Source organism: Haliotis cracherodii, unplaced genomic scaffold, assembly GCF_022045235.1.
Source record: "Haliotis cracherodii isolate W230 unplaced genomic scaffold, xgHalCrac1.p SCAF_6, whole genome shotgun sequence".
Taxonomy (NCBI): Eukaryota; Metazoa; Mollusca; class Gastropoda; order Lepetellida; family Haliotidae; genus Haliotis; species Haliotis cracherodii.
The window spans coordinates 2,088,761-2,109,616 of NW_027266319.1; the positions used below are offsets into that span (position 1 = coordinate 2,088,761).

Genomic DNA, 20,856 nt, shown 5'->3' on the forward strand with positions numbered 1-20,856 from the left:
GCGTACAGGATTGTGTTGTGTACAACTGTTCTTATCACAACATGGACCACGGGATCGATCACTGCATCATCTATGGAACAAGCGATGTCTACCCTGCATTCTGTGCCGCCAACGTGTTTCAAAGGTGAGATATGTATGAATGTACAGGACAGAGCAACCTTGTTAACATACCACATACCACGAAGTTAGGAGACACCCGTTTGTTTCACTGCTATTGGTTGCCGGTGTCATAGATTCGAACCCGAGACATACTAGTGGGGACTTCAGATTATCAAGAGACATACGATCTTTGAGAGAAGAACTTCATTTAATCAAGGCAGAGGTGAACTAAGAACAGAAGTCAGAAGTCAGTGTGAAAAGAGAAGAACAGGTTATTCTCAGACTAGATGTTGAAGTATCCAACAAAGTAGATGAACTTTATTACTGATCTGACAGTATAAGTGAGCTAGAGTCTAGAGTAGAACATCAGGAAAGACAGAGCAGACGTAATAATTTGATTGTATTTGGGGTTCCAGAGGGAATAGAGGAAACTTATAAAGTGTGCAAGGAAAAGATACTAGACATTTTTAATAGAGCCAGACATCAGAATCCTACAGAACACTTTTCTGAGGCCGAGTTACAGGATCCAGACACCCACACCTGGAAGGCACACGTCCACAAGGTCAGGGCGTGTAAACATTGCTTGTAAGGTCATCTACACATTAGTAACAATGATTCCATAACAAAACACGGTTATATGATCATAGTCCTTGTTTCACAAAGCAATCTTAGCGGTAGGCAGGCACAGACACGCACACACACGCACTCGCACGCACACACAGGCACACACACGCGCACACACACGTACACATATACGCACACATGCACATACACACATACACACGCACACGCACACATACACGCACACACGCCCATATACACGCACGCACACGCATGCACACACGCAAACATACACGCACACACACACACGCACACATACACGCACACGCACGCACGCACACATACACGCACACATACACGCACGCACACACGCACGCACGCACACATACACACACGCACATATACACATACACGCACGTACACACACGCGCACACGCACACACACACGTACACACACGCACGCATACACGGAAACACACGCACAAATACACATACACGCATACACACGTACACGCACACATACACGCACGCACACACGCACGCACGCACAAATACACGCACACATACACACACACGCAAACATACACGTACGTACACACACGCACGGACACACACGCGCACACACACACACGTACACACACGCACACACACACATACACGCACGCACACGCACACATACACATAGACGCATACAGACTCACACGCACACATACACGCACACACGCACACACACGCACATATACACACACACTCAAACATACACGCACGCACACACACACACAAACACACACACACACTCAAACATACACGCACGCACACACACACACACACACACAAACACACACACACACACACACACAGAGTTTTTTTTCATATGTTTGCTTTTCAGTGGAAAATATACTAACTTAGCGTTATCATATCCCAAACTTTCTACTGGCGCTTTGTCAGCACACAATGAATACCTCTACATGGTTTTATTTTTTAAATATAAATTGATTTAAAACGTTTACAAATGTACAAAAGACATCGCACAATACACAAGTGCTGATTGGTATATTAAACATCTTATCTTTGAAAATGAATATATTTGATTTTTCGGCTCGAAGAGACAACATTTCAAACCTGGTGGGGGTCATGTGGTTGGGATCCCAGTCTTCATTGAACCAATTTATTTTTACATTAAATTAGACAGCCGCTGATAACTTTTTATAAACTGTTGCAGGAATGAGTGATGGTTGACAGGCATAATTAAATTTAACAGTTCTTTCAATTTTCAATTGCATGAAACACAAACTCGGTCTGCTTTCGCTTCCCCCTCAGTTCATATTGTCGTCACCATTTTGGGTCTGCCAAACAAAGAATAATGTATGACAATTTTATACCTAACTGGAGGAGAGAAGTGTTACAGACAGTAAACGAGGGAATGGACGAAATATACTTAGGCATTACGGTACCTTTAAATAACAATACGGGGCTGAACATAATGTTAGAACTATTCTGTCAAGAAGTTAAAGAAGCGCTCTTGCAACATTCCGATGTGGAGTTACTGTGCCTTTAAATAACAATACGGGGCTGAACATAATGTTAGAACTATTCTCCCAAGAAGTTAAAGAAGCGCTCTTGCAACATTCCGATGTGGTGTTTCTATGGAGTTGAGGGGGGGGGGGGGGACACCTTGGCCCACTTGCACAAAGCTATCTTAGCGCTGTGACTATCTTAAGTCTATGGAAGAGTTTGGAAAATCGAACCCGGGTCTTCGACGTGACGAGCGAACGCTTTAACTACTAGTCTGCCCCACCGCCCAACTCAAATTCGAAATGATGCACGAATTATACACAGTATACATGCTCTTAAACATAGGGGATCATGAAACATAAATGTTAATACCAAGTATTTGAACAAAGGTTAGTGCTGACGACAAACGTCCTATACAAGAACGTTTATCTAAGACAAAATTGTTATGGATGAGCAACTTCTTTATTACAATTGGGAGACGTTTCGGTGTAGATTCTAACACCGTTATCAAGCAAATGATACACCGAAACGTCGCCCAATTGTAATAAAGAAGTTGCTCATCCATAACAATTTTGTCTCAGTTACCATTCCAACTTCGAAATGCCACTCAAAGAAGAACGTTTATGTCTGCACAATTTAACATCAAACACATTCTATAGTTTGCACACGCTACGCTCAGTGGCACCCATGCGTGCATAGGGTGTCATTCCTGATTTTGACACTTTCAAGGAAGGCCGATTAATCTCCGTGGACCATTATTTCTGCCAATCTCAATGATTCTGCTTATCATACAATTGTGATTTACTTCATTCATTGTTTGTGTACGAACGCGCGATACGGCGTCTGCAAAACGCGGATCGCCGACGGGTTATTGACGTGCTGGAAACTAGCGGTCAGTTTGCAGTGGCCAATACGTTCCATGTGTCACGGTCTGTGATTAGCAGACTATGGAACTATGAAACTACGGGCTATTGGCGTGCTGGAAACTAGCGGTCAGTTTGCAATGGCCAATATGTTCCATGTGTCACGGTTTCTGATTAGCAGACTATGGAACTATGGAACTACGGGCTATTGGCATGCTGGAAACTAGCGGTCAGCTTGCAGTGGCCAATACGTTCCATGTGTCACGGTCTGTGATTAGCAGAATATGGAACAGGTACAACAAACCCAAATTGTTGACGATCGACCCTGTTCATGGCGTTCCAGGTCAACGACATGAGTACAAGATCGACTGACCAGAAACAAGGCTCAACGAAAGAGAGGTCAAACGGCGAATCCTATAGCTGCAAACATTCATCAGGTTACTGGAGTGCGAGTTACGGGACAGACGATTAGAAATCAACCTGAGACCTCATGATAGATTTGGTGATGGATCGGTTGCAGTGTGGCTTGGCATCAGTATGACTGAACGAACAACACTCCATTTTGTACAAAGAATGGCACTGGACAGTACTATCGGGACAACATACTGAATTACTGAACAACCCCCGCGCTCCCCGTGCACGAATCGTCCATGCTCATCTCCAGCAACATCTATTGAATGCCATAGCCAGCATAGAGTCCAGATCTTTCCTTCATTGAACGCGACTGGGACATGACAGGGAGACGTGTGTGTCAACGCCATAGGCCACCGACCACGTTGGCTGAACTTGGCAAGGCGCTGCAAGAGGAGTGGAACAGACGCCCTCAAATCGCTATTGGAAGACTCATACACAGTACGCCTCGTCGAGTGAATAAATGTTTGACAAATCGAGGTGGCATTACGCACTACTAATTAAAAAACGTCCAATTTGAAGTTTCCCGTCCAGCAATATCACGGCGGGGGACACCAGAAATGGGCTTCACACATTGTACCCATGTCAGGAATCGAGCCCGGTTCTTCGGCGTGACGAGCGAACGCTCTAACCACTAGGCTACCCGACCGCCCCACAACATCATATGAAAAGCACAACTGTTATACATGTCAATATATCATATTTGTATCACATCGAATACAATCTATTGTGGTACAATCCGTATCGACAGGAGCATAGTTGCGCCTTTAGGCGTACCAGGAAATGATTGAGGTTTCGAATCCCGGTTCGCCTTGATCATCTTCCTTGGTTTGTCAGCGCCGTATCCGTTTTCGAAGAGCCGCTAAATCAAATTAACTCACTCATTTAACACATGTACTATGATTTTTACCAGATTATAAAGAGATAAATGCATTTTAAATTTAACTGGAATGAAAAAATCTCCATCTAATCGTAACTGTAATGTTTGAGATTAAGTTACGTAAGGGAGGTCGGGGCAGCTTTTTGAAGTTCATTTCCTTCTGCCGGTCAGAAGAATTTGACAGTTATAGAACTGACGGAGGACGGACGGCGGGCAGCACGCTTACTACAAGTTCATTTAGACATTACCCGTGAAGATCCGGGGTAGAATAGGTCTTCAGTAACTCATGCTTGTGACTATGCTTGTCGTAGGAGGGGACAAACGGAATCGGGTGATCAGGCTCGCTGACAATGTAGATGCATGACATTGTATCCCAATTATCGAAAACTGCGTGGATCGATGATAATGATTGTCTGGTCCTGACTCGAGTATTTACAGGCCGCCGTCATATGGCTGGAATATTGCTGAGCGCAGCGTTAAACAACAAACAAACAAACAAATCATTTAGACATTCGATCCTGTTGATTTGATGTGATATTTACGGAAAGATAGACATCGCTGCTGCATAAACGTACCTTTGTATACATGTACGTTGAGGAACACAAACTCACCAGACTTCATGCAATCAAATGTTACCTCTCCTCACCAAAGACACATATTACACTATTAATTTTTAATGTTCCCCGTTCACATGGTTGCCAAAGGAGAAGAGGGAGATGGGACATTTATGTTTTTAAAGTTTTTATTATTGAAAACAAAAGAGATGCGGAGTTACAAACGAATATGTCACGGAAATTGGCCATTGTTTTGAATGTGACGTGTCTTTTCGCAATAACCACTAAGGAGGTTGTACTTGTGTTTAGTAAGACCTCATCTTTTGAGGTTTTACTTTTTCCGGGTAAGATCTAATAAGTAGAGAAGCATGTAGTTTGGACTTAGTGTTTCAAACTTCCAATGTTCTAAAACCAAAGACAAGAAATAAAACGTGTTCATTATGGATGACGGGAATCAGGCCACCAACCTCTTGATCAGTTGTCAGACACTCTAGTCATTAGACCGCACAACTGGTTGAAGGTAGGTGGTTCGTTTGAAGGTTGTTGTTTTTTCTTCTCCAGTTTGCTAGTAATAGTTTTATATTTTCTAGTCTCTTACGGGTATTAATTACCCAAATTAGGGTCATATCTAGTACATCAAAATTACCATTGTACCAATCTAACTTTTTGTGTGGACAATATTTAATACTACTGCCTGACATAGAACCTCAATTATTCTCAAAGGTATCCTTTATAAATCTATAAACCCAAAGAGATATCTGTCCAGAAAAAAAATCAAAATTCAACTGAGAACCCATCTATACTTGTGGATTTATTACTTTTCATTTTATGGACTACTTCTGCTATTTCTTTTTTTTGTAAGGGTAATTCAGGTTCATCAAACATTTTATTATCAATTCAATCAATATCAAGTGATTATATTTTCAAGGTCTCTTAAGTCATTATGTTCAACCTCAGATGATATTGAATATAGTGAATGGTAGAATTGTTTTTGTTCTTCAAGTATTTGTTTACAGTTAGTTATTATATCTCCATCATCATTTAAAATTGAATATATTGTTTTGGAAGAATAAACTCTATTTTCTAATTTACAAAAAATATTTTGTTGGTTTTTCACCTTCCTCATACCAATTAATTCTATTTCTTATATTAATTCCTTGAATTTCTTCTTCTTTAATTTTTTCAAATTTATTTCTTAATTGGCTTAATTCGTTTAATTTATTTTCATTGATGTTTTAGAAATACTATCCTCTATCTCAAAAATATTATTTTCAAGTTTTTCACGTTTTTTATTTTATTTTTTTAGAAATGCAGAGACAGAAATAGATTTTCCTCTTATTTTCATTAACAATGTTTCTTGGAAGAGAGAATCGTTTATTGATAATTTCAAATCTTCGTCATCAACAATGTTATCATTAATAGAAGATTTGCCTTTGTATTCATTTTTAGTCTCTGCAATTGTATTTTTGACATGATCAATATAATGTTTTTAATATAAAAGAGAGGTATTAATTTCCAATATCCTTTACCCTATCTTTATTTCCAGCATTTGTTAGTTTAAGGGAAATAACGGAGTGATCCGATTTGTATTCTGGCAAAATTGATGAATCTATTGTCATATCTAATAAATCTTGTGAGGTTATAAAGAAGTCTAACCTTGCTTGTTGGCGGGGATATTTTTTCCACCACATACATTTTTCTGCATCTTTATTTAGTTGTCTCCAAACATCCAGAAGATCTAGTTCTTGTGTTTTATCCATTAATAATTTTCTTGCTTTTGGATTATTTACATGTTTGTAGTTTTCAAGATCTACATTTGGGTTTAACACTTAATTCCAATCCCCAAAAATGACCGTTGAGCTATTGTGAAATTCGGCCATTTAAAAAAAAAAGCTTATTAAATTCAGGTTTATCGTGATTTGTATCGTCCTTGTATTGTGCCCTCTTCTATGTATGAATGCTTTAAAAACTTAAAGCCCGAAAGTGATGCAGGTCTCAGACGTTTACCACTTCGGTGAAACCCACGAGCACGGGTATGGTGCTCACAAACTTAGAAACATAATCGGGGCAAACCGGGATTCGAACCCACAATTATATGGTTCTGGCGTGCCCAAGGGACGTAACTCTGCATAGCGAATCACGGCGCCCCAGTCGACTGGGCCACCCGTGCCACCTTACCACACTAAGAAGAACTTGGGTAAAAGTGAAATATTTTGTTGTGGATATAACATGATGTCAGAGGGATATATCTACAAAACCTTTAGTCATTTGAGCAGATTGTTTTGCTGGGAAATATATAGGGGTCTGTGACCTTTGGACAATGGCCAAACCTGTTGTGATAAAATATTTGCAGAAAAAAACAACGCTTAAATCTTGGCCTCAAACACGTGTTCTCAGTTTCATCGATAAAAACAACAACATGGAATTAAACTTTAATAAGCAATTTATTCTTCACAACTGACACCAGGCTGTAGCAGAAGGCGTGACATGTACCGTGTGTCAGAGACAGAGACCGTTCAGGTATGTGTAGGTTTTAAAGTTGAGTAATATATGAGTAATATATGTAAAAAACATCACCATTTAACGTTTTCACTAATCATAGACAAAATATTGGAATATATTAATTAAATAAATAAAAAAAAAAAACCAAGATAGCAGTGAAGCTGATCATCCAAATCCAGCCGCACCCAGGCATCAGTGTTATTATGAGGATGTTAAATGATTGGAACGCAGTGACAAACCGAATCAGTGCCTTCATTTTGGACTACGCTGTAATAAGTCAGTGGGAAGTAAAGGTGCAGTGAATGAGTAAAATTTCACTCACAAAAGGACACAATGGCTTCGTGTATAGATAAAAGGCATATGTAGCTTCACGTACATACAAAATGTCACTATATAGTTTCACGTATATACAAAATGTCACTATATAGTTTCACGTATATACAACATGTCACTATATAGTTTCACGTATATACAAAATGTCGCTATATAGTTTCACATATATACAAAATGTCACTATATAGTTTCACGTATATACAAAATGTCGCTATATAGTTTCACGTATATACAACATGTCACTATATAGTTTCACATACATACAAAATGTCACTATATAGTTTCACGTATATACAAAATGTCACTATATAGTTTCACGTATATACAAAATGTCACTATATAGTTTCACGTACATACAAAATGTTGCTATATAGTTTCACGTATATACAAAATGTCACTATATAGTTTCACGTACATACAAAATGTCACTATATAGTTTCACGTATATACAAAATGTCACTATATAGTTTCACGTACATACAAAATGTCGCTATATAGTTTCACGTATATACAAAATGTCACTATATAGTTTCACGTATATACAAAATGTCACTATATAGCTTCACGTATATACAAAATGTCACAATATAGTTTCACGTATATACAACATGTCACTATATAGTTTCACGTATATACAAAATGTCACAATATAGTTTCACATATATACAACATGTCACTATACAGTTTCACGTATATACAACATGTCACTATATAGTTTCACGTATATACAACATGTCACTATATAGTTTCACATATATACAACATGTCACTATATAGTTTCAAGTATATACAAAATGTCACTATGTAGTTTCACGTATATACAACATGTCACGATATAGTTTCACATATATACAACATGTCACTATATAGTTTCACGTATATACAAAATGTCACTATATAGTTTCACGTATATACAACATGTCACTATATAGTTTCACGTATATACAACATGTCACTATATAGTTTCACGTATATACAAAATGTCAATATATAGTTTCACGTATATACAATATGTCACTATATAGTTTCACATATATACAACATGTCACTATATAGTTTCACGTATATACAACATGTCACTATATAGTTTCACGTATATACAAAATGTCGCTATATAGTTTCACGTATATACAACATGTCACTATATAGTTTCACATACATACAAAATGTCACTATATAGTTTCACGTATATACAAAATGTCACTATATAGTTTCACGTATATACAAAATGTCACTATATAGTTTCACGTACATACAAAATGTTGCTATATAGTTTCACGTATATACAAAATGTCACTATATAGTTTCACGTACATACAAAATGTCACTATATAGTTTCACGTATATACAAAATGTCACTATATAGTTTCACGTACATACAAAATGTCGCTATATAGTTTCACGTATATACAAAATGTCACTATATAGTTTCACGTATATACAAAATGTCACTATATAGCTTCACGTATATACAAAATGTCACAATATAGTTTCACGTATATACAACATGTCACTATATAGTTTCACGTATATACAAAATGTCACAATATAGTTTCACATATATACAACATGTCACTATACAGTTTCACGTATATACAACATGTCACTATATAGTTTCACGTATATACAACATGTCACTATATAGTTTCACATATATACAACATGTCACTATATAGTTTCAAGTATATACAAAATGTCACTATGTAGTTTCACGTATATACAACATGTCACGATATAGTTTCACATATATACAACATGTCACTATATAGTTTCACGTATATACAAAATGTCACTATATAGTTTCACGTATATACAACATGTCACTATATAGTTTCACGTATATACAACATGTCACTATATAGTTTCACGTATATACAAAATGTCAATATATAGTTTCACGTATATACAATATGTCACTATATAGTTTCACATATATACAACATGTCACTATATAGTTTCACGTATATACAAAATGTCACTATATAGTTTCACGTATATACAACATGTCACTATATAGTTTCACGTATATATAACATGTCACTATATAGTTTCACGTACATACAAAATGTCTCTATATAGTTTCAAGTATATAGAAAATGTCACTATATAGTTTCACGTACATACAAAATGTTGCTACATAGTTTCACGTATATACAAAATGTCACTATATAGTTTCATGTATATACAAAATGTCACTATATAGTTTCAAGTATATACAAAATGATACAATATAGTTTCACATATATACAACATGTCACTATATAGTTTCACGTATATACAAAATGTCACTATATAGTTTCACGTATATACAAAATGTCACTATATAGTTTCACGTATATATAACATGTCACTATATAGTTTCACGTACATACAAAATGTCTCTATATAGTTTCAAGTATATAGAAAATGTCACTATATAGTTTCACGTACATACAAAATGTTGCTATATAGTTTCACGTATATACAAAATGTCACTATATAGTTTCATGTATATACAAAATGTCACTATATAGTTTCAAGTATATACAAAATGATACAATATAGTTTCAGTTATATACAAAATGTCACTATATAGTTTCACGCATATACAAAATGTCACAATATAGTTTCACGTTTATACAAAATGTCACTATATTGTTTCACGTATATACAACATGTCACTATATAGTTTCACGTATATACAACATGTCACTATATAGTTTCACGTATATACAAAATGTCACTATATAGTTTCACGTATATACAAAATGTCACTATATAGTTTCACGTATATACAACATGTCACTATATAGTTTCACGTATATACAACATGTCACTATATAGTTTCACGTATATACAAAATGTCAATATATAGTTTCACGTATATACAATATGTCACTATATAGTTTCACATATATACAACATGTCACTATATAGTTTCACGTATATACAAAATGTCACTATATAGTTTCACGTATATACAAAATGTCGCTATATAGTTTCACGTATATACAACATGTCACTATATAGTTTCACATACATACAAAATGTCACTATATAGTTTCACGTATATACAAAATGTCACTATATAGTTTCACGTATATACAAAATGTCACTATATAGTTTCACGTACATACAAAATGTTGCTATATAGTTTCACGTATATACAAAATGTCACTATATAGTTTCACGTACATACAAAATGTCACTATATAGTTTCACGTATATACAAAATGTCACTATATAGTTTCACGTACATACAAAATGTCGCTATATAGTTTCACGTATATACAAAATGTCACTATATAGTTTCACGTATATACAAAATGTCACTATATAGCTTCACGTATATACAAAATGTCACAATATAGTTTCACGTATATACAACATGTCACTATATAGTTTCACGTATATACAAAATGTCACAATATAGTTTCACATATATACAACATGTCACTATACAGTTTCACGTATATACAACATGTCACTATATAGTTTCACGTATATACAACATGTCACTATATAGTTTCACATATATACAACATGTCACTATATAGTTTCAAGTATATACAAAATGTCACTATGTAGTTTCACGTATATACAACATGTCACGATATAGTTTCACATATATACAACATGTCACTATATAGTTTCACGTATATACAAAATGTCACTATATAGTTTCACGTATATACAACATGTCACTATATAGTTTCACGTATATACAACATGTCACTATATAGTTTCACGTATATACAAAATGTCAATATATAGTTTCACGTATATACAATATGTCACTATATAGTTTCACATATATACAACATGTCACTATATAGTTTCACGTATATACAAAATGTCACTATATAGTTTCACGTATATACAACATGTCACTATATAGTTTCACGTATATATAACATGTCACTATATAGTTTCACGTACATACAAAATGTCTCTATATAGTTTCAAGTATATAGAAAATGTCACTATATAGTTTCACGTACATACAAAATGTTGCTATATAGTTTCACGTATATACAAAATGTCACTATATAGTTTCATGTATATACAAAATGTCACTATATAGTTTCAAGTATATACAAAATGATACAATATAGTTTCACATATATACAACATGTCACTATATAGTTTCACGTATATACAAAATGTCACTATATAGTTTCACGTATATACAAAATGTCACTATATAGTTTCACGTATATATAACATGTCACTATATAGTTTCACGTACATACAAAATGTCTCTATATAGTTTCAAGTATATAGAAAATGTCACTATATAGTTTCACGTACATACAAAATGTTGCTATATAGTTTCACGTATATACAAAATGTCACTATATAGTTTCATGTATATACAAAATGTCACTATATAGTTTCAAGTATATACAAAATGATACAATATAGTTTCAGTTATATACAAAATGTCACTATATAGTTTCACGCATATACAAAATGTCACAATATAGTTTCACGTTTATACAAAATGTCACTATATTGTTTCACGTATATACAACATGTCACTATATAGTTTCACGTATATACAACATGTCACTATATAGTTTCACGTATATACAAAATGTCACTATATAGTTTCACGTATATACAAAATGTCACTATATAGTTTCACGTATATACAACATGTCACTATATAGTTTCACATATATACAACATGTCACTATATAGTTTCACGTATATACAAAATGTCACTATATAGTTTCACGTATATACAACATGTCACTATATAGTTTCACGTATATATAACATGTCACTATATAGTTTCACGTATATACAAAATGTCACTATATAGTTTCAAGAATATACAAAATGTCACTATATAGTTTCACATACATACAAAATGTCACTATATAGTTTCATGTATATACAAAATGTCACTATATAGTTTCAAGTATATACAAAATGTCACTATATAGTTTCACGTATATACAAAATGTCACAATATAGTTTCACATATATACAAAATGTCACTATATTGTTTCACGTATATACAAAATGTCACTATATAGTTTCAGTTATATACAAAATGACACAATATAGTTTTACGTATATACAAAATGTCACTATATAGTTTCATGTATATACAAAATGTCACTATATAGTTTCACGTATATACAAAATGTCATTATATAGTTTCATGTATATACAAAATGTCACTATATAGTTTCACGTATATACAAAATGTCACTATATAGTTTAACGTATATACAAAATGTCACTATATAGTTTCACGTATATACAAAATGTCACAATATAGTTTCACGTATATACAAAATGTCATTAATAGTTTTATGTGTGCACAACACCACTCTGTAGTTTCCTATATACACAACACCACTCTGTTGTTTCCCACATACACAACACCACTCTGTAGTTTCCTATATACACAACACCACTCTGTAGTTTCCTACATACACAACACCACTCTGTAGTTTCCTTAATAACAAAAGGCGCCATTCCAGCAGTTGCCTCATGTACAAGCAGCTCTTCGTGAAAATATTGAATCGTTTTTGAGTTATGCTTTAAAACTACATCTGAACGAAGTCCTAATTTTTGCCAGTGAATCGAAAATTATAAGAAATAAAAATATCATAAATAGCAAAGTTCAGAACTTGTCTTGATTTTTATGCCATGTTTCAGATGTGAACCATTGTGAACAGCTGAAAAAGGAACCCTACTCTCATATGTACATGTGTTCATATAAATTGTCTACAAATTCCTGTAAAGCAAACACCACCTGTTCCACCCTTGTCTGACGTGTATACAAAGTTTAAATTGGATATTGAAAAGTTTATGAATGATGCTCCAGAAATTACACACAGTGATAACGCATAGAGGTTTTTAAAGGGCATGTAACAAATACGAGGGCTGGCTGAAAAGTTCTAAGCCTAACTGTGAAAGACCCGTACCAAGTCTATGGTTTTCATTTATTTCTCCACATAGTCCTCTTCCAGGTTTACACACTTATGCCAGCGATGCTGCAAGGCCTGGATGCCGGTCAAGCAGAAATCTTCTTCAGCCACCCTAAACAAGTCATTCTCAGCAGAAATGACGTCATCATTACTGGGGAAAGGGCGACCGGCTAGTTCTTGGGAAACAGGTGGAAGTCCGACGGGGCCAAATCGGGTGAATAAGGTGGATGGTCAATGGGTTGGAAACCACAATCATGAATCGCTGATATACCGATTTGTGAACAGGAGCATTGTCTTGGTGGAACAGGACTCCTTTAGTGAGCATTTCCCGTCGCTTGGCTTTGATAGCTGCATGCATCTGTCTCCATAGAACAGCATAACACTTCCATTGATAGGCTGGCCTTTTTCAAGAAGAATCAGCAGAATACCCCTGGAATCCCAAAGAGACTGAAGCCAGCGGAAGGAACCGACTTGGCTTTTAGGGGGGCTGGTGATTCCGGATGCTTTCATTATGTAGACTGAATTTTGGTTTCTGGTTGAAAATGATGAATCCAGGTCTCATCCATGGTTACAAATCGGACCAAAACATCATCGGGATCTGCTTCAAAACGGCATAAATTGTCACGGGACGTCAGCAATCTGACACGTGTCTGATCCGCTGTCAAGAGGTTTGGCACCCATCTTGCAGAAACTTTTGTCATCCCCAACTCGTTGGTGATAATGTGCTCAACCCTCTCATGAGAGATGCCCACAACACTGGCAATATGTCGAGTGGTCAATCGTCGATCAGCCATCTCAATGTGATGTACCTGGGTAATTTTTTCCGGAATGGTTGCTGTTGAAGGCCTTCCTGGACGCGGGTCATCAAGGTTGTCTCTGCCACGTTTGAATTCTGCAACCCACTTCTTTACAGTGGAAAAGGGAGGGGCATCATCCCCTAAAGTGGAGACCATGTCAGCATGTATCTGTGTTGGATTTAGCCTTTTCAGTTGCAGGTACTCGATGACTGTCATATAGCCAGTTTTGTCCATTGCTGGTGATTTCAATGTGTAGGTTCACAAGATGGTCTGGTACAAAGAAAATAATAACACTACAGTTGCAGATCTTACGTCTGTGATTCATTAAATGATTGTACTTGTTGGTGGCAAAAGTTTGTTTCAATCCGATTGAGATATCCCACTAAGGCTTTGAACTTTACAGTCAACCCTCGTTTTAATGAACTAGTGAAAGTTTGAAATGCAACACAAGGACGTGTGTTAGACTTGTTGTCAGAGTTCAAATCTCCGTCTGGTGTTTCTGGAAGCGGACGAGATCACAAAAAGACATCTTCCTCATTTAAACTATTCAAACGTCAAAACATGTATTATATCCTTATTTGTATCCAGATAGAGTTGTGTAATGTTATAGGGATATTTACTGTTACTTCAACCAATCAGAAATACTATACATCAGTACAAATAACTGATACCAATGAGGACACATCTAAACCAATTCTCAAAGCATCCATGCACTGTTATAGCCTCCACAAACAGCTGAACGCTCCTTGTGGTATATATTTGTTCAGCACACGTTGAAGCCTTGACGAGCTCGGTTGATTAACTGATGTCTAAAGGCTTGAACCATACCCAACTATGTGAACAGGTTTCTCATTTAGTTCTGTCACTGTGAGTGAGTGAGTTGGGTTTTATGCTGCTTTGAACAGTATTCCAGTTATATCACGGCATGTCAGCTTAATGTGGAAGGAAAGCCGAAGTGATGCAGGTCTCAGACGGTATCCCCCTATTGGTGAAACCAAGGAGCACGGGTATGGTGCTGACAAACCTAGAAACATAATCGGGACGAACCCTGTCACTATGCGTTCCTTTAACAAATTTCCTTTACAAACCAGGTCACATTTCTCCACGTGAAAGATCGTCCTCTGTTTAATCACTGACATGGGGATTACGTTTACAAGAGCCGATCTGGACATTGTCGGTTGTCAATTTTGTATATCTTTAACTGTGCATGGAGATAAAAATTATCTCTATTTTAAAATTCAGCGCCGGCAGAATTTGAATACTTTTACATATCTTGCAGACGTAACATACAGCAGACCGTCACCATCAAGACAGACACCAACAGGATGTTCCAGACCATCCTGGCGTGTGAGGACATCTCTGACAAACTGCCCCGATTGTGTCAGCTGAATCACCTTGTGGGAGCCATAGTCTACAAGCAGGATATCTCCTGTGCTGGTTGTTGTGATACCCCAAGGATATGTCAGAGCTCTGTCTCCTGTGGGAGTGTAGGTGAAAACAGCGTCTCCTTCACTGGTCACAGATACAAGGGATTTTACGTCTCTTTCACTGACTATCAAGTTGTTGTTCCTGGTGACGTGGATGTGGTCTTGATTCCCTATCACCCCCGTGTTGATAGACCTCAGTATCCTCCCTGTCATGTCCAATATGTCCACACAGTGAGACTGTTCATCTGTACCTGCCGCCAGCTGTGAAGGACTCAGAGAAGCTAGAGCGTAGTACTGCTTGCTTGTTTTGATAGTTGACAGTAATACAGGATCTGGGGTAACATTCACTGTAACTATTTCCATTCTGCTTGGAACACTGACAGCTATCTGAATCTCACATAACTTGGCTATTTGCCAAGGATAATTAGAAAGCAGGAGCTGATTATGAAAGGATTTGAAGTTTGATGTGTAATATGTTTTGAGTATCTTGTTATTGTAATCTGCAACTACCGTTACTTTGATGCCATCAACAGTCAACACTGTGACGTCACGCAACGAAGGATCCTTCCCGTCCCCATCTTCCTTGCAATCAATGGTGTGATGTAGAACAGGGTAAGACCCGGGGTCACTCACATCATGGGCGACTTCAACCTCCCCCAGCTGTAGCTCATCAACTGCTTTACTCAGCTTGTCCAGGTCGTGTGTGAATACAACCCTTCCTGCTGCTGGCCTGTTGTCCGTGTCTCTGTTGTGTGTAGACGCCTCACCCATCGACTCATAGACGGCATACATGTCCATCTCGCAGTCGGACGTCACAGCATTGGCTGTGAACTCATACTGCTGCTGGTACATCTGTAGCTCGATCTCCTGGGATTGTAGATCTGCTTGTAACTCATGTAATTGTTCATCAGTAGCTTTGTCGATGTCATGAAGGAGTTGCTTCTCTTTTCTTAAAATAGCACAGATCACTGTTTCCCGTGTCTTCATGACTTGATCTTGGAGGGTTTGTGAATTACTCTTTACATCTTGAATTGTAGATTTTCTCCAGGTTATGTTATTATTAGTAGCTGTCATGTTGATTCTGAGTTTCTCTATTTTGCTTGTCAGTTGTTCCTTCACAAGAGGGGTCATACTCTCTATTGTATCAACATCCTTACATGCCCTGTGTTTTATACTGCTGCATATCGTGCATATTGCCTGCTTGCAGTCCTTACAGAACAACTTCACCTTTTCGCCGCTGTGGACTTGACACATGAAGCGACGCTTGACTTTTGTCTTGGTGTGATCAGACAAGTGAGCGACTTCATGGTCACACAACCCTGGCATCATGTTGTGCAACTGGAGACATCCTTCACAGTACACAACATCGCAGACAGAGCACCAAGAAGTGGCGGGAGTTGTCTTTCCTTGTTTTGTACAAACGATGCACACATGTTCCTCCACAGCTGAAAAGGCAAATGTTCTTGATTTCATTTGTCATAAAACATGATGAGAATCGGATATTATCTAAAGATACAATAACATTAAACACGTTACTTTTGTCATAGAGGTACACGCCCATTATGTAGGTGAATATATCACATAACACAAGTTGTAATTAGATATTATTGCTTTAGGAATCCCTGGTCAGTATCTGAGCTACTGTTTATCATAACCAGAACGTGTGTATAGCGTTGGGAGTTGGGAGTCCAAAATGACAGGAGAGTCAACAATAAGATGTTTATAAATGTTAACGTTAGAGGTGCTTTGTCACAGTGGAGGGTCAGCTCTGCAAATTGCACCGTTTTAATGACAGGGCCAACCGTGTGTCCTCATCGATTTGAAAAGATGTCAGAGACCAGATTTATATTAAATAGAAACGCAAAGTGTTTTTTCTTGCTGTTATAACACGTTTGGTTTATGAAATCCGACACAGACAATAACGATATATGAGCTAACTTCTGTTTTAGGTTCGAGAACAACCCACACAGCCATTGCTCCTTTGGCTTTAGAACCAATGGAGCTAACAAAAGACCACCAGAGTTTGAAAAGAAGTATAACCTTTCCGGCGCATGGGATTATTTCAATTAACACCTTTTTTACATATTTTTGATGGGGCTACGATGCGACATTCTTTGACCTTGAAAAATGTCGGGTTGTTGCATTGTTGCCCTTTGGTAAAAGAGTATTCAAAGCGCGACGACAAATGGTCTATGTGGCATTGTCGCGCTTTTGATAATTTTGACACTTTTGCTTGTTTTTGTTAGGACGACAATGCCGACATTCTGGTATTCCACAGAACCGATCTAATATCCATTAGACAAAGAATGTGCTCTTTTGTCTTGGTATTTGTTTTGAACACTTTGAAATAATTATCCACCTCAACACCTTGGATTTTATTGAAAAAAATAAATTGTCCCAGAAAATTCTTGACAAAAACTAATTGTGCTTCTGAAATACGCGCAACTAAGATCAACTCCACATATAAAAATCATAACGATTATTTACTAGCTTGTAAACAACATTTACAAGGAGTGAGGAGTACCAAGGAGTAGGTGAATACATTGTATGTAATTATACTTAGTTATGGCACTATATGTTTGAGTTACATTAGATTTCATCGGTAATTTGTTTGTCTTTGTGAGATACTTACCCTGCATTAAATCTATTGACATGAAGTCATAATAAGCCATTCTATGAGCGAATGCTCGTTTATGTCCGCGTGTGAGTGTGTTTATATATCTCAAACCAAGGTATATTAGTCAGGCAGTACAATAATAAGCTGATTACCCCTTGTGCCGGGTCCAAAGTCGTCCATCAGCCCCTGTACGACATGGCTTGGTTTCAGCTGACTGACCCACTTCTCTACTGGACTGTCAGGGTTGGTCACCCTCGTCAGTTGTCTACATGAGGGACATGGGATGGACTTGGCTTGTACTGCTTCCGGCTGTGTGTAGGTGTATTTCAGCAGACAGGACTTACAGAATGTATGATGACACTGAAGTGTGGCTGGGTCTGTGAACACCTCAGAACAGATGACGCAGGTGAGGTGGTTCTCTGTTAGCTTCTTAGCGGTCGCCATCTTAAGCAAAGTGAACAGCTAAATGAAGTAAAGATGCATGTGTTGTAGACATAATCATAAAACATGTACATGATCGCATTAACCCCGACGTCCAGAGACGTAACATCTTTACAAGCAGTGAGACATGGAGAGAAAAGGAGACGACCCACTGCATTGTATATCTGTGCTGCTGTCTGTGGGTAAAGGTGGGTAACTCTTGTTGTCATACTCTACCCTGCGCAGTGAACATGATGAATGAATACCATGTTTTGAAAACATGATCAACTGTCGTTTCTGTTATGGACCAATTTCCACAAACACAAAGGCATTATTTATGTTAGTGAAATATCAATAGTATCACACTCTTTGTCATAGTAGGGTCAGTGGAGGATAAGTTCAATATTTCGTTATAGCACAGTGACTCTTTATTTCACTATCATATTTAATAAGATACATTCTCATATGAACTTCCATAAACATTTATAGATCTTTCATTTTGTATTCTGTCTATGGAGGTTCTACAACATAATTAACCACTATGATTCTGTGCTTGGTAAGAAGCAACTATATCGAGGATTGGATGGCGTGAACACAGCTTTGTATCGCTCTTTCTGTCTGAATTACTGCTCATTCCGGGCCGAGACATGACTATTTACAGATCGCCAGGCTTGAACATTGCTGAATGTGTATTATTTATATTCTGACATTGACAAAAACATCACAGGTTAAGTTAAGGAATGTAGGTTCCCCAACAAAATGGGAGTTGCATGGATCTGAATATTGTAAGATATCAAGTGGCGGTTGATTCTTTGTCTTTCAAGGTCACTGGCAACTCTGGCAGTGTTTAGATTATTTTGAATGGAATGTATTTATTTGGTAAAATCCACGTGAAAACATGAACATCAAACTGACTTCACTTAACTCCTCAACATGTATTTATTGTATGTATGTATTTTCTAATATTTCAATATTGTTTGTTTCCTCACTCACGCACACACGTACTTGCTATTGATCCACCGCACTCCTATATACACATAGACATGAGGATATATTATACACGCGACATTGTGTGGATGTTGTTCAAGGGGACATAACTCTGATCAAAACTTGGACATCACACCAACATCTTGCTTGACGCAGAAGCTCTTCCAGGTGTTAGTTTACGTTTATAACAATAAATATTATCATTAATCCGCGATTCAGATTCAGCTGCTAACTTACATGATACAGAAATATATGGATGTAATCATTGTTGACTCCTGTCGCATGCATCGATATAAAGCTTTCTGTGTTCAGCTGAAACCGAGGTGCTTGCAGGTTTACATTATAACACAGGTAACGCAGCAATGTACTGTTAGCGAATGTAAAATCTATATTTGTGGATGAAATGTTATCTAACTACGTGACATACCGATATTACGATGGGCGCGTCTTCTCTCTGAAGGCGTCTCACGTCCTGGCTGCTGGCTCGTGTCAAGTGAAATAACTTAAACCACGTGATCCATTGACGTCCGTTGACAACCTTATAATAGTTTACACATGTGTTTGTGACCACTCAGAATACATCGTGCTAAAATGGACATACATAGTTTCTCATTTATCTAGTGAACCAGAGTATATTTGCGATAACATATGAAAAGCACAACTGTTATATACGGTGGCCCATAAGGGACATGGAGTATGATTATATTTGTATCACAAATTGTGTTAATTTGGAAAAGGTTACAATAAAAGTAAGTGAAATATCAAAACATTGAAAAACAGACTCCATGTCCCTTATGGGCCACCGTAGTTATACATGGCAATATATCATAGTTGTATCATACGGAATACAATCTGTCGGGGTACAACCCGTAACGACAGAAGAAGAGTTGCGTCCCTTAGAATAAACTGGAACAAATTATATTTGTTCTCAACTCGTGTCCGATGATTTTGTCTTTGAGACTA

General features: G+C 37.0%; 1 protein-coding gene across 1 annotated transcript; it reads right to left on the reverse strand.

The window, feature by feature from the left end:
* Positions 1-15,300: 15,300 nt before the first annotated feature.
* LOC139445246 (tripartite motif-containing protein 2-like) lies at positions 15,301-20,181 on the reverse strand. Its single transcript, XM_071226387.1, has 3 exons — positions 20,131-20,181; positions 18,639-18,930; positions 15,301-17,314 (listed from the first exon to the last, which is right to left on the reverse strand). The coding sequence occupies exons 1-3, from the start codon at positions 20,179-20,181 to the stop codon at positions 15,681-15,683; spliced, it is 1,977 nt and encodes a 658-aa protein (XP_071082488.1). The 3' UTR covers positions 15,301-15,680.
* Between the last annotated feature and the right edge of the window lie 675 nt (positions 20,182-20,856).

Coding starts and splice junctions, on each gene's coding strand:
- LOC139445246 (XM_071226387.1), bottom strand. CDS start 20,181: ATGCATGCGACAGGAGTCAACAATGATTACATCCATATATTTCTGTAT. Junction 18,931..20,130: donor TCCATATATTTCTGTATCAT/GTAAGTTAGCAG, acceptor ACTTTGCTTAAG/ATGGCGACCGCTAAGAAGCT. Junction 17,315..18,638: donor CTTTGGACCCGGCACAAGGG/GTAATCAGCTTA, acceptor TTGCCTTTTCAG/CTGTGGAGGAACATGTGTGC.